General features: G+C 42.5%; 1 protein-coding gene across 8 annotated transcripts in view; it reads left to right on the top strand.

The window, feature by feature from the left end:
• IKZF1 (IKAROS family zinc finger 1) overlaps positions 1-15,553 on the top strand; it is a 69,852-nt gene that overhangs the window by 40,031 nt on the left and 14,268 nt on the right. For 5 of the 8 annotated variants that reach the window (XM_086608489.1, XM_086608488.1, XM_086608493.1 and 2 more), the window contains exons 4-5: positions 8,768-8,827; positions 10,910-11,170. The exons of 1 other annotated variant lie outside the window; for it this stretch is intronic. In XM_086608489.1, the coding sequence (XP_086464615.1) occupies positions 8,768-8,827; positions 10,910-11,170 (321 nt within the window). Of the gene's footprint in view, positions 1-6,912; positions 7,053-8,767; positions 8,828-10,909; positions 11,171-15,553 lie in introns of those variants that run through there. 2 more of the 8 variants (XM_086608492.1, XM_086608494.1) reach the window with 2 other exon arrangements.

The raw sequence follows: 15,553 nt of genomic DNA on the forward strand, positions 1-15,553 counted from the left end.
CACACAGTTGCCTGCAGTCTGTGGAGTGCTGTGGTGGAACAAGGGTTTGATAGTGTCTCTCTGCTATGGGAGAGGTAAGCAATGCCTGAACCCGCTCTGAGCTTTGAAATCAGAATGTGCCAATACATGTCCTTTTTTTTAACTACTCCACTGATCAAGTTACAGGTTGTGGCAAACAGAGTTTGTGCCTGCCTGCATGTGCATGCTAAACAGAGGGTGATCCTGATTTTCAGAGGTGACTGGATGCCCAGAATTCAGATTTGGAGCTTGAGACAGTGGTCTGATTTCTCCATGATCAATGTTTTCCAGGCTGATCTGTTTTCTGATAATCTAGTTTTGTTAGTGTCTGAAGTTGGAGAACTCCAAAACATTAGTTGCCTTTGTAAAAATCTTTTGTTGAGGGACAAATGTTAATATAATTGGTAGACATATTGAAATGAGTGAAGGAGTTTAAAGAAATTCAAGCAGTATCTGGATGCTGGTTAAATCATTAGATTATTCTCTTCTATACCAGAAATGAAGGTGTTGATAGAAGAATTTCTGTGGTCCAGGTTATGTAGGTTTCTTCTGTTCATAATAGTCAGTTTTGGGCTACTTATGACAATTTACTCTAGAGGGGTGGTACTGAGAGCATTTATTTCAGCAACTATTATTTTGAAAGCCTCTTCCCTTGAAGCTCTGCCAGCAACATGTTGGTTTGGATGCTTTGTTGATCTATCCATGTTAAGAAAACGGTTACATTTTGATGTAAGATAGCGATACTTAGCATGATGATTGTGACTGTTTGAAGATTGTGATCTTGACTGTGTTTCCAGTGAGTTTCAAATGTCGGATTACTCATTCAAGAGATAATAATAATAAAAACCACCCTTTTACATTCACCAGCCTTAAGCATTGCTGAAGATTTGTTCAGAGTTTGAAGAAGCTGCACCAGAATGGATTGCCATGTTGGCCTCTCTCCTCTGGAGGCATGATGATTCCAGCACCAGAGATCCAACTAAACCTCAGCTTAGAGTTCCCTTCTGCGACACAGTTTCTTTCTGATTTTGGAGATACCCTTCAGGACAGGAATAGGGACTCCTAAATTTGGTAGTTTCAAATCACAGCTGAGGTGTGCTTGCAGAACAGAGCTAGAAAGTTCAGCTGGAATGATGTTCCTGATGTATTATCTTTTACATATAGAGAATTCTTTAGCCTGAACTTCTGTCATGTTTTTCCCCACAGCCTTCTGAGAAACGGGCATTTTTTAAATAATCTCTCCTTCTTTTTGAGCCAGCTGTTGCAGAAAGCTAATGAAATCTAGGTCTTTCTCTTAGCATTGTGTTCAAAGACCCAAGGAAACAGTGTACAACTTTGCAATTGTTAGATGCTTCACAGAAGAGGCTTCCAATGTCAGGGATGACTTCTCATAGTGTTAATACGGTTAAGGTTGGATCGTGTTCAGGGAAAGGAAGGAGGGCTTGTTTTTCCTGAGGTAAAAAAATGGCCAAGGAAGTAAGGAAAGACAAGAAGTCTTTTAAAAATGTGGACTGAACTGAGGTTGTAGACTTTCAAAATGAGACAGATCTGTGAGTGTTTGAGAGTCTCTCAGCATCATTTGGGGTTTCTTGTCATTCCAGCACTGAGGATGATTGCCTGAGGGGGACTCCACATCCCTGTTGCAAAGCATTGGCTGCAACACATGATTGGAAAGAATTAATTTTGTCCTGACATTTTTCTCCTCAGGAGCTATCTGGTATGTCCACATTCAGAAAATTTCTTTAGGATTTGTGTAGAACAACTTATTCCTCTTCCCAGAAGATGTAGATTAGGATTTCCTTTCACTGGACTGACTGTTGAGCACACTGTAATCATGTAAACAGCAGTTTACATTGCAAAACCTTTTGGCAATATTTCTACAACCCAACAAGAAAAAACTTCAATAGCCTCGGATGGATGCTTCTAGAAAAACAACAGAGCACTCAGCAGGCTACCTCAGGATTACCTTCTTTGCACAGTCCTGAGAGAGATCATCTACTGTATCACTCATAAAGTGATGATTACATTTGATCTGCTTAAGTCTAAAATAAAGTTTCAGTGTCCCTGTTTCTTTTTATCCCCTGTCCAATGAGGGAGACACAGAGGACTCTGCTCTGCATTTTATTTCTGAATAGGTAAGATGATAAAACTGTCATAAAGTGTTTCCTCTCAAGTGCTGAAATGGCTTAGGTTCCTCTCTGTTTCATCCTCCAACCTCTTCTGGGAAGAGGAGACTAGCAGTGCATAGCCTTGGTACAGCACCCATAGACACCTCCCCAAACCTAAACACAGCTGCTTCATCTAATTTTAGATCTATTGACCCTTTGACAACTGGGGAACTAGAGACACTTGAGTAAAATGAAGCTCAAGACATCCTCACGGTAGCTAAACAGTCCCTGGTAAAAGTCCCCACGCCCATCTCGCTGACAGCGAAGGCACAGCACATTAAACGTTCACGTGGGTGGACTTGTGCGGGCCTGATCCTGAGCCAGGGTAGCTCTGTGCCACTCCAGGGGCAAAATTACAGACGTGTAAGCAGCTCACTGAGCTAGAGCCTGAAAAGGGGAAAGGTTGTAGGGGCTAACTTTGCATTCAGGGCAAGGCAAATTTAGGTGCTTTGAAGCAATATACAAACTAGTTTGTCTCTCTGCCTGTCCCTGTGCCCTGCCACATCGTGCTGGCTCTATGGTGAGCCTAGGAGCTGTGTCCTCCCCTTCCTACCACAGACCCAGGAACACTTCATTGCTCCCAAGTAGCAGCTTTCTTCTGTGGGGTGACAACTGCTGTCTTCAACTGGTACAGGTCTGGCCAATACCCTCTGTGCGTGTTCAGATTTCACAAGGTTTTCTCTAGGTCAGGCAGGCTTAAAATTCCCTCTGTAGCTACGGTTCACATCGTTTGTACGTAACTGATCACCCTAAGTGTGTAGCTGTGCCTTACTCATATTTCTGCATTTGTTAAGCCCTTTGCTTTGGCTCAGTATCCCCACAGTAACCCCTGGTCTTGCAGAAGAGTAAGCACAACTTCCAGCCATGACAGCATGGGTTCACGCAAGAACCTGCCTATCTCTCCCATCTGTGAGGAGCTTTTTTGGTCTCCCTGTTAAATCTCAACATAGTCGCTCCTCTTCTCCCAGACACTAATCTTCGCAGGTGCACACTCTTTTCACATTCTCCCAGGCTGCCGAGTGCGACTGCCAAATTTTATTGCATTAGTTGAGGACAGGTTGACACCCACGAATTTCACCAAAGCATGCTTCGTGAAAGAATTAGAGAAGGAGGATGCCTTACAAATGTCAGATTATTGTATGTCTGAGGCTCTGCTTCACTTGGGTAACTGCTGCTGTATGAGGAAGATCATAAGCCACACAATGTTTGTGCCTACAGTGTTTTTGGAGAACGCAGCTTCACAGGTGCCAGACTCGGCATGTAAGCATGCGCATCCACACAGATATACTTGTGTGAGCCAGGACTGGTGTTTTCATATATGGTAGTGGTTTTACCTCACTGTGATGTATTCTTACTTGAGGTTACTTTGCTTTTTAAAAATTTCTTGCTGAATGCCCTGTTGCTACTTCTCATCCTTTAATGCCTGCAGTAAAAAAATCTGATGGAAGCAGAAGAGACAAAGACTTTGAGGATGAGAAGCTCTGTTCTTGCCATCGTTTGTCAGCAAACCTTTCCCTCCAGTTTGAAAATCTTTCCATCTTACTTCTCAAAACAGAAAAGTGTCAATAAAGTCTGTTACTGGCAAGTCTGCTGCAGTTCCCTTAGCTTCTCCATCATGCAGCCGGTAAAAGACACAGAGCACTTCATATAGAGGAAGCATGGGTTACACATGCATGTGGAACTTGAGAAATAGGTTCAGCATGGCTTTCTTCATCACGCCCTTTCTCTCACCTTTAAAACTTAGTTTTACTGGTAATTCAGATGAAGAGCATGAAGTAGCCAGGTAGTTAACAGTCCTTTGAGAAAACAACTTGAATCCAGTACAAAATGTACCTGCAACTAGCACAACAAAGACAATAAACTAGATCAGCCCCTTGGCTTGGTTACAGATCATTTCCTGCTGAAACGCAAATTCGGAAAGATACATAAAAAGCACCTAGCTTCAAGCGTGTGAGTAGATTTCAGGGGCACTACTTGAATCTGTCCTTAACCTGTCTGTCTTTACTGGTGCATTAGAGGATTCCCATAGGTAACTAACGGGAGGTTACTGGGACAAGAGTCACTTTTCGTACCCGGAGAGGACATACTTTGTTGGTTGTTTTGTTCATTTGTTTGCATTCCCTATGGTTTGGTCTCATTGCAGCCCCCAGAAAACCATACTGATGGATTTTGCAATGCAGTGAGCACAGCTCCCTGCCCCTTGCAGCCAGAGCCGAGCTGTGCACGCCGGCAGGCACCGGCACGAGCTCTGGCACAGCGGGCACCTCCCTGCAGGCAGCAGCGGGCGCCCAGCAGTGGGAGGAAATGGCAGTCGCGGGCAATGACATGGGTGGAGCTCCTCACACCGGTTGTCCCGTGGGAGATAGCTTATCTGTGGGCGCCTGTGTTTCTGGAATAATATACATTTGATTGAAAGCCAAAATTAGAGTAAGGAAGAAATTGGCTGCCAAGGGCTGATTGGCGCTTGGAGTCAAAGGAGGGGCAGCACGGACCCCGCAGGGAGGATCTCCTTATCCGTCGGCACCAGTCTTCTCTGCCTGCAGGTGTGCCCCAGCGGTTCCTGCTATGACTCTCCTTTCGGTTATTTTTGTTTCCCGTTAAAAAGCCAGCTGAGAGCCTCTCACTAAGAAGCCTTCGTTTTTATCTGTTGCCCCCTCTCCGCCATGTTGCAGCCTGTGGTAAAGACTTCAGCTCTCTCAAGCAAAACAATTAGGTGCCAGCACCACGTCGTTGGGCTGCCGCGCCCACCTCAGACATTTGCCTCCCGCTGTCCAGTGGCACAATGAAAGCTGGGTCCTGTTTTAACAGAAGCCCTACATAACAGCTTGTGCAACATGGGCTGCGTGGCTGCATACAGCCCCTTTTGTGTGTTGATGTGTTTCTTTTTCTCCGGAGCAATTAAGTTGCATTGTAGGCTCTAACTTTTTAGGCAATTCTCGGCCGCCTCTAACTTTCAGCATTTCATACACACAGACATCACCAGTGCTTGAGTTACTGGGAAATGCAGTACTAGATGTAGAAAGGGGAGGGCAAACCAGTCATTTTTAAGAGTACGTGGATGCATCCGCATTTTCTGTAGCTAAATAGCTAGTTAGTTTGAATCGGTCCCACCTATGTCATGTTGTGTCTTCTGAATTTTACTGAAGAAGGGCCGAGGCCATTGCGTAACTAATTATGGTTGCTCTGCGCAGACCTTCTGTTGGCCTTTTCTACACTTACCTTCATGTCACTTCAGAGGCTTGTAAGAGAAAGATACTGTTAATGGAAACATAATTTAAGTTAAAGACTTGGTCTTTGTTGTGGTCAAGTCTAGCCAGTGAATTCTGACTCCTTAAATATTCTGTGGACAAACCACTTGCTTGTGTGCCTTACATTTCTGAGAATGGCATCCTCCACCCGCAGTGCTCTCATGTGGTGAGAACAGAGCTGATGCCACAGTAAATGACTACCGTGTAAAAAGAAAAGGGAAGAAGGTTTGGATTTCAGGCCATAGCCAAGTGCTAGAATTTGGTGCACTGTAACAAAACAGAATAGCTGTTATGTCTTATATCAGAAATAACAAGTGGAATTGCTGGCAGTATTCTGTTTTCTGGGTTTTGCACCTATATAAACAGGAGGAGATCCTGGCTGATTTTGTTGACACATGTTGGCATGCTGAGATTATTTATTTTGGCCTGATAGGCTTTTTTTTTTCATCTTATTCTGCCTTTTTTAGCAACATCTTCTATAATTTGTCAGAAAGGATGGTGTTAAAGATTTTCTTCTCCTCACCATAACAGTGCTGATCCACTGTTCAAATCAGCCAGGTATTGTTGCAGCTTCATCTGTCTGCCACTTGAATAGTTATGATGCCTTCATGAAAAACTCTTGTTGGACTTTAAAGCTGCCATTTAAACATCAACTAACATCAACAAAATACTTCTGACTTGTCTTGGAATAACAAATGAGCCATTCAAACAAAAAATTACCCGCTCCCAAATTATTTGAAGCAACTTGAAGAGAGAGGTCGTTTTTTGCTGATGGCTACAAAGTATGAGCAAGACATTGCATGGACCAAAAATCAAATTATCATGGTTATTTTCAACGAAAGGCTAACGGATAGCTTCTTAAAGGCAGGTATATGCCACAAGATGCAGTTAAGCACCTACTAGGATAAAAGTACTAAAGATGCTCAAATCCCATTAAAAATCAAAGGGAGTTAGAGAACTCTATTGTTAAAAAGCCCTAGAAGCTTCAGTGTGATTTATCTTTCTCTGTTACTCTGTAAATTCCTTTGATATGCAGGTCTTATGCTCTTTTCTTCTTTAAAAATCCCACCAAAGAATATGACTTGGGAGGTTAATGCCCCCTTAGCAATGGATTGAAAGCAGATTACTAGTTCTTCATATGCCTTTTTTTCCAGCTGCCTATTTCTCTGTCCTTTGAAAGCCACCCTCCATGTCCTGTTTCCCAGGAGGTCCATTTGATTTCTCCTTTCTCCCTACTACTGAGTCTTTCACTCATTGCAAAACGTCTCCTTTCCCTCCCCACATTGCTCAGCTCTTTCCAGGGAAGTATGACTCTGTCACCTCACCTCTCCATCCTGCCTTCCCAACTGTCCCAGCCTAAGTCTCGTGCTGAGCCAGCTACACTGCTCTTCAGTGATAAATCATATCATCACCCCTTTCCCCTTTGACATGTCAGTTGTTGTTTTTTTCCAAAGACTTGCATAAAACACCTTTAACCATAGAAAACAGAACAGTCTTTGTAACATAAATTTCAAATGCTCTTCAGAAAATTCTGAGTGAAGCTCCCAGTAAACATCAGAGAACACAAGAGACTCACCCAGTGACTGCCCTGCTTTTTGGTAACTTTTCCATGCTCCGGGTAGGTAAAAAGGGAGCAGGGTACAGCTGTCAGTTCAGTGACACCGGTGCACGCCACATTCCTTGCACAAAAAAGAGAGTTTTGATTAAACTCTCCTAAATTGCAGTAATGTGTACCAAGAGGGTAAAATACAGAGTCTTTTAAGGTCATCTTCAACCAAACCAAAGTAAATTAATTAATGAGTAATGCCTTGATGGTGTTAGAAGAGCCAATGAGAAATTATTACCATAAGTTATTGTCAAGCTAATTAATGTCTGCATGTATGTGTACATAGACATGGATGTCCACAGAAATTATTTCTCCAGAGACTGTAACAAGTAACTGTTTGAGAAAGCTGTACAAATGCTGAGCAATGCATCTGAAAAGTCTGATTCCCAGGTATTTGTCACATCACTGCAAGAGTGATTTTCCTCACTACAGTAAGAAGGGAGGGACAGGAACTTCTCTCACAAAAGAAATAGAAAACTCTGTTGATTTTTATTTTCAGTTTGTCTCCAGAAGAAAAGAATTGCATAGCCTGCCTTCCCATTTCTCATTCAGATTTAAAGAAAATCCTTAGTATTTCTACTGGAGTGATTTCTCTCTCCTGTTGTGTCTCCTACACCAGTGGGGCTTTTTTCACTAGTTTTCATTTGGAAAACAAGTTTGCAAAAAGCGCTAAGTTTGAACATGAGGAGATTTTATTTATTAATTAGAACAATTAATTAGGCTGTTGTTAATTAGATCCTCTGTGAGGACCCAGGGTGAGGCAGGTGGCCTGACCACCAATCAGCTCTCACTGGTGAAGTGAGCTGCGCTGCCGAATGGATGCGCTGGTAAGGGCATTCTGACTGCTTGGCCTCGTCTGCGTGGCCACATTCACGAGCAGCGCAGCTACGGCAGTCCAGGGGCACAACTGCGGAGAGCTTTAGTGAAGATTGACTGGATCAACATCCCTATCATTGCTCATGTCAAGTAACCAACTCCACCATTACTTGTATCAGTGTGCCCCATGGCATGTTAGTCTGCACATGGCTACTCGTAATATGGAGGGTATAGCGTGTTTGCGCAGCTGCTTTTGTGTAGATACATTGTGAGGACAAGTCTTAGAAATACAAACAAAATATATGCCAATATACACAATAATACATCTATAGAATTGAACTCCCTCTTCTTCCATTGCATAAGACCAGCAAGGGTGAGAAGAAAACAACGCCATTTCACTTTTTATAACTGCAGTGACTAGAAACAAGGACATATAAAGGAGAGCTCTCTGGCACACACAGAGGGCATGTTGTCAGAAAATAAATCTTGAGAGGAAGCTTGCCCTGGAGGGGCCTGTCGTTCCCCTGGGGGTGGGAGAAGGCTGCGTTAGGTGCTCTGCTCCTGTTGACCCTTTTGATATGCTTTGGCAAAAGTTCCTCTTGGATTCAGCAGGCGTTAACCTGCAACCAGGGGAATAACCAAGAGAGGTTATGCATTTAGAAAACATGATAAAACTTGCTGGATGCTTTGGAAGAAAAGGACATTTTTACAAATGGGAATTGTTCTGGGCAGGTCAAGATTCCCCTGCCAACCGTTCTGCTGCTGTTCCTGCTTCATCCTGAACTGTTTGTGTTGCTTCTGTGATGATAGTTCTGTCTAGGTATTTCTCTTATACCAATAATGCCATCTTCTTTTACATTTACTGCTAGCAGTACCACAAACCAGCATCCTGTTTGCCTTCTTTATTGCAGCTGCATACGGGGCAGAAGGCTTTAGGGACTTTCATACAATAATTCCCAAATCTTTTTCCCGTAAGTATACTGCAAACTCAGCTCAGTACAGAGCATTTCCATCTAGTTCCTACTTTTGTGATTTTTGTTTGTGTCATTCCGCTTTTCAGTAATGTGTGTTTGTCTGCATACACTATCTAAGGGTTTACGTAATCTGATCTTTTTGCTTTGTTCACATGTATTTTGTTTTAACTTAACGTAAAGCCTACTTCAAAAGCCACCTTCTCCAAATCCTTGGCAGGCAAGAAGCCTATAATTGTTCTGTATAAATATATTTACATTCAAATTATTATTCTTATAATTAAGAGGAAAAAAAAAAAGATGTGTGAATTATGGATAATCTGTCATAGGCTCAAGTCAAATATTTCTATTGCTTACATTCGTCATGGTGAAAACAGCAGTATGGAGTTGTAGTCCACTAAATTTGCAGAATACTGTAGATCACTTCTATTTAGCCAGTCGTACCGTCTTTGTAAATCACTGTTTGGTCATTGATTATTTTTTTTTCCATATCTCTAAACTATTCCCCTTTTTAGAACATATATTTTCAAGGGAAAATTGCTATTTATGATGTGCACTCATTCTGTCTTGTGTATGATTTCTATTAAAAGTGCAGTATTTGAAAAATCATTAAAATGCCTAGCTTGTAGGTTTTGTAAAAGGTGTCCAGTCAAGCAGTGTTCAGATATGTGAACACCTTTACTCTCAACATGTTTCCCAGTACAATTTTGAGTCAGATACTCTGGTCAGTCACATCCATGCAATCCTCCTGGGAGGTTGCAGGGTGCAGCAGAGAAGAGTTTGTCAAACCTTTCATTTTCAAATGAACGTCAAAGTCTTTTATCTCCTGAAGTAATTATTGCCTATAGCTTAATTATGTCATTGCTACACCATCACTTATGAATAAAATTACTGTTCCACAAAAGGGAAAGATCTGGTCTTTATTGGGTGAAGCAGACCCCTCATGTACTCAGCTAATCACTAAAGTAAATGCTCTCCTTTTTGGGGTGAGGTGAAAGAAGAAGTTTTTTACTGAAAGGAAAGTAAGATTTGAGGCAACAAAATGGTCTTTTTCAGTCTAATGAAGAACTATCTTTTCATCAAAATCATCAGACTAGAAAAGAGGGAAATAACTGTATTCTACACAAGGCATCATCCAGTCCTGTGGAGAGAAGAGGAATGAATACTGGCATTGACTGATATGAATCTTGGCCCTTCTCTATAACGTTTAGGTTTGCTGTGTTCGTATCAGATAAAATTTACTAACCTACACGCTATCACATGTAGTGAGGCTGTGTAGAATTTACGCCTGAGGAGTTCTAGTTGCAAGCGATTGCCACTTATGGGAGTATAAAACAAAGAACTTGTCCAATAAAGTCAAAACAGTTCTCCCACCCACCTTTGTGAATTCAACTGGTTTTTAATAGTAGCTCATGGCTGTAGAGATCCTCTCCTCTTAGTGATCCTAATCCTGCTGTCCTAAAACCAGAATTATCGCTCCTGTAATTTTGTGTACTGCTGGTACTTGTTCTTAAATTCTTCCTTCCATCCTTCTTTACCCTGGTTTCTGTATCAGTGTTTGTAGTCTTTGCTTTCCCCTTGTTCTTGCTTACCCTGTAGAATTGCAAACCAAATATTTGGTCTCAGTATAACCCTTGGGATCTTCCTGCCAAGTGGAGAATGTTGCATTTTCAATTCATTTTCATCCATTTTCTTTGATGAGCTACTTACTTTCAAAATTGTTTTGGACAAATCCACGTGCAGTGAATTCATTAAAAATGTCATTCCCATTAGCCTGAATTGTCAAAGTGAATGTTACAAATGCAAAAGTCTCAAAGTGACCCAGGAATAGACTTGTAACGTTGTTCAGGTTCCCAGCTCCCTGGAAGCCTGGCATTTGTGTTGCTGATATTCAGTGTTCATTGCTCCATGTGTTACAAACTCATCGCACTGCCCGTAGAAATGTAGTTGTGTTCATAGCTTTTGTTATTTAGGTATATTGTACATGCTGTTTAGAATTTGTCTCCTTTGATGTGATTGTTTCTTTGCCACCATATTTATTCTGTAACAAAACTGAGTGGCATCCTGTGTTGTTTTTTTCAGCCGGTAATATTAAAATAGAGACTCAGAGTGATGAAGAGAATGGGCGTGCCTGTGAAATGAATGGGGAAGAATGTGCAGAGGATTTACGAATGCTTGATACCTCGGGAGAGAAAATGAATGGCTCACACAATGGCCCAGGCAGCAAGGCTATGTCGGGAGTTGGAGGCATTCGACTTCCTAACGGAAAGCTAAAATGTGATATCTGTGGGATAATTTGCATCGGTCCCAATGTGCTCATGGTTCACAAACGAAGCCACACTGGTAAGGCCTGCCGTAGTTTTTCCTTTAGTTGACAAGATTTGGCCACATATTAGGAACTAAGACTTACTTTCTGTATCGCGTGCATGTTCCCTCTTGTAAGGTAATGCAGCATCGGTGGGCATTTGGAACTCGGTTATTTTGTTACACCGTTTCGGACAGCACAGGAATCGAGATTTCTTCTTCATAGAAGTCCATCTATTGGGCTACAAATTGTGCAGCTTGTTTGGATTGAAGCTACATAAAAATTCATTTTTTTTTTTTTTTTAAAGAAGTCTTTTTTAATTTCTAAGAAATTTCTAAGAACTGCCGAAGAAAAACCCATTTGTGGCTAATTCTGAAATCAACCCAGTTCTAATGTTTCCGACAATGCAAAAAAGCTCATTATGGATCAGTGATTTTGAAAGTAATTGGCAAAAAAAACGTTAAGGGAACTGTACTGGCAATCTTAGTGAAAAAGGGGTTAATTTCATGTCAAATGTTTCATGAAGTAAAACCAAGTATTGTCACTGTTCAGATCTGGACTAAAGAGTTTCCACTGGGACACTAAAAGAAAAATGTAAAGAAGTTGTGCTCCGTAGGGATGGCTTTTCATTATACAGTGCTATGAATCTTCTTGCCCCAATTTTCTAATTCTCAATAGTCTCAAAGAGTGCAAAAAATGAAGAGACTGAAAAAAGTGAAGAAGTAAAGACCAGGGTGAGTCTCATCTTACCTGATAAAAGCTGTCTAAAAATTAGGCTTCCAATCTAAACTCTTAAGGTCATCCATAGTCAAAGGAGAAGACTGAACTGTACTGCTGTGCTACACAAGTTACTTTGAAAATAGAAAAACCCAAAGTATTTGGATTTTTTGCACGAATATTCAAATAAGAGGGAATTTTAAAATATTTTTAAGGTAAGAATGACCTGTCTGATGGTTAGATTCCACTGAAATAGTCGTGCTAGTGAACACATAGATACTTTCGTCCTCCATATCCCCTCAATCGTGCTTAAATGATTTCCCCAGAATTACTGAGTGAGATTAGCAAAGTGTTTTCAGAGTTTAATGGAGATACGTGAAAAGACCCTGAGTGTCATCTCCCCCCCGCCAATGCTACTGTCCGTCATTGTAACCGTGGCTGTTTTAGCTCTGGAAGGGTGCAATCTGTTAGTGTAACGTGGGTTAGCCACATCCAGAAGCGGTGCTGGTGATAGCGATGTTGTTACATCGCCTACTTCAAAGTGCTCTTCAATTCAATATGATAAATCCCTCTGTCAGGGAAGAGCAGATAATTGTCTTTATTGGAAAAGCCAGAACTAGTTCTGAGAAGAGAGACTGCAGCCTACTTCCTAGATATAATAAAGTGCTTGTTGGTTGATTGTTTCCTTGGGTTTTTTAATTGAATGTTAATGTGGTCCTTTAGAAGTTGGTAAAGTGTATATGGAAAATGACTTGGACGTGAGGCCTTTTAAACAGACCCATGAGCTTGAAGAGGATACTGTAGTAGTTGAAATAAAATGTTGTAACTCCAAATGCATTTAGAGGTAGAAGTCTTTGTGCTTGTTTAAGGAGGCTGCTGTTTTAATAAAAGTATGCCGTTGCTGCTTTGGAGGAGCTGTTTCGGGTCCCTGAGGGCCAGAGGCAGTGTTTGCACCAGGGCTGAATGGCCTGTGTGGGGACACCCCTGATTTTAGGAGGCAGTGGGCAGAGCTGCCTTTGTTTCTTGTGCACTGGGCAGTACCCGGCAGGCTGAGTCTCCGGAGGTTGAGCTGGGCTGCCTGTTCCCTGTGGCAGCATCCCCAGGGGCCATCTCACTGGTTTCCCTGGCACAGACCTCCAGCTGCCCGAACTCCCTGCCTGGCAGAAGGACCCGTGCACCTGCCAAGGGTGCTGGGGACGCTGCCACGCAAGGGCTGTCGCTCTGAGACTTCTCCGCCCTTTGCAGAGCCCTCCCCTTGCCAATGGGACCCTCTTTTTGGTTAGAGAATGCGGTTAACACCTACAGTGGAAGCACCCCATGAGCTGCACTTCACCCAGCAGGACCTTCTTCTTTTACACTTCATAAAACTAACGGGTGTGAAGTTGCACCTCTGAGTCCTTCCCACCTTGCCCTCAGCTCCTCTCCTGAGCATCCTCTTCGGGTGAGCTCAGGAGGTTTTTTGGGGGCTGACAAGGGAGTGGAGGCTCTGAGCTGGTAGTTTAAATTAGAGGGATGTCATGGGGAAACGGTGGTGACTGCTTTTCCTTTCAGCTACGCTGTGACAATTAAAGTAGAAATGGGATATACTGTTACAGACGTTTAACTGACTATGCTGCAGCCCGTTTCAATACACACCCGGTGAAGGAATAAGCCTCGCGAATGAATTACTCTGCTGCTAGTCCATGTAAAACCTGAATGTGCGGTGAGGTTTCCTTAAATAAATATTTGATAAGTGAACAAAATTCCAGCACACTAAAGTGCCAAAATAAAATGACTGCCTGACCTGATAAAAGGCATAATTACTTTTAATGAATACACCTGCCAAGTGCAGATATGCAGAGCAGCACCTGATATTTCCACCCCCACGACTGCAGGCAGCTTTACAGCACTGACTGCTTCCTCGCCCCTTACCTGTTGCTCCCCTCTGCGGAGCGAATCCCCCTCACAGATGTCTGGCTCGCCTCACTCTCCTTCCCCAAGGCTTTCAGTACGTTGATTTTCTCCAGCTTGCTGCTGCCTTGCTTAGTGTTTAGGAAGAAGGAGATTTAGAAAGGAGGGAGGAATCCCCTCCTGCTTGCTGGTGCTGAGACCTCAGGGTATAGGTTCAGGCTCTGCTTGCTCAGTGTGCGCATATGTGTGTGCGTAGGTATGTATATTCCCTCCTTATATGTACACTCCTTTAACTTCAGTCACCAGTTAGTTCACTTATGTCTTGTTAGTTGGGTCTGAATGTCTCAAATTTATTTAGAAAACTAATGCCCATTGAAAAATGAGCATTAAAAAGAACAGAGAAGAAAGAGAGCTACGCTCTGAGTATTAGGTGATTTTGTCATCATATTGCTTAAGAAATGAGAAAGATTACAATTAAGATGATAGCTATTCTTCAGTGAATAAGTAGTCCAGGGCCCGTGGTCCCACTAAGGCTTGCAAATCACTGCAATGGCAGTTGATTCAATTCAGAGTCACAGTGCAGGTTTTGCTCCTTGGCCCATATCCGTTCATAGCTACACACCGTGCAGTGAAATCCACCCAGGATAGACATATGCTGGTCAGAACTGATGAGAAAATAACAGACAAAGCTGACTGTTTAAACAAAAGATGCATTATGTAATTTTTCTTTCCGTCCTGTCCCTTCCCTGTTTTGGGAGAATAGTGCCACACCCAGTAACCTTCCATCAGCAACCATCTCCATCCTAGCAGGGCTGGGAACTTTGCTGGGCTCACAAGGCAGGCGTTCCTCACCCCAGCAGTTGCAGCATGGGCGACCAAGGGCTGGCCAAGCTACACACAGTTCCAGGGTCTTTCGGTGGTGGTGTCTTTTCCCTTGCACAGCAACGTGAGTGCAGGTTCCCTTACATTTGATCCCAGTGTAAGTTTTGTAGAAATATTTGGTATGCAGCAGCCTCGTTTGAAACGCTCTGTCTGCCTGTCTTCTCCACCCAGTGCAAGGTTTCACCCTGTAATTGTGAGAGCTGTAGGCTGGAGATACATTTCAGTCTTACTTTGCTTTACATTTCATTCCTGGAGTACTTTTACGATCCTCTTTTTCTCCTCTCATGCTCCTCTGAGTAAAAATAACATAAATCAATTCTAGAAAAGCTCTTTAGTAAGAATTAACCATTTCTTCTGAATTTGTATCCCCCATGACAAAGTGACTTCTTCATTACTGTTTCAGTCCATTTCTGAAAAATACCTTCCACGCTGAGTAACTGCCCCAAAGATTAAGAGGTAAAGCAGACAGACTCTTACCCGTTTCCCTTTTCCCCTGACAACTACTGGGCATGGCTTATGAAGGACATTGCAAAATCCCATCAGGCTAACGCTGGCATTTTCGTGGGCTACTCCAGTTGAACCAGTTGCAGATACAGTTCAGATGAAACCAGCTACTTGATGGGCAAAGAAAATGAGCTCATTTAGCTTGACAGGGACTATGCTGACCCACTTGAAGCTGTTTGACCAATGAAAATATCTTACCGTAAAGTAGATTCATTTTACTGTCTACTGAATGCTGAAGCTGCCAGCCCTGATGGTAGAGTTTGCAGATTTTTGGGTTGGGACTGTGCTGGTGACTAATTAATTTTCGGCTGTTCTGCTGCATTACCCAAAAGTCAAAAATGATCATGCTCTGCATATATGCGCATATATGGACATACAGGTTGGTCCAAGATGTGCAAAATAATACATGATGGTTAAGTGAGAGAGAA

This window comes from Tauraco erythrolophus, chromosome 3 (genome assembly GCF_009769465.1).
Source record: "Tauraco erythrolophus isolate bTauEry1 chromosome 3, bTauEry1.pri, whole genome shotgun sequence".
NCBI classification, from domain to species: domain Eukaryota; kingdom Metazoa; phylum Chordata; class Aves; order Musophagiformes; family Musophagidae; genus Tauraco; species Tauraco erythrolophus.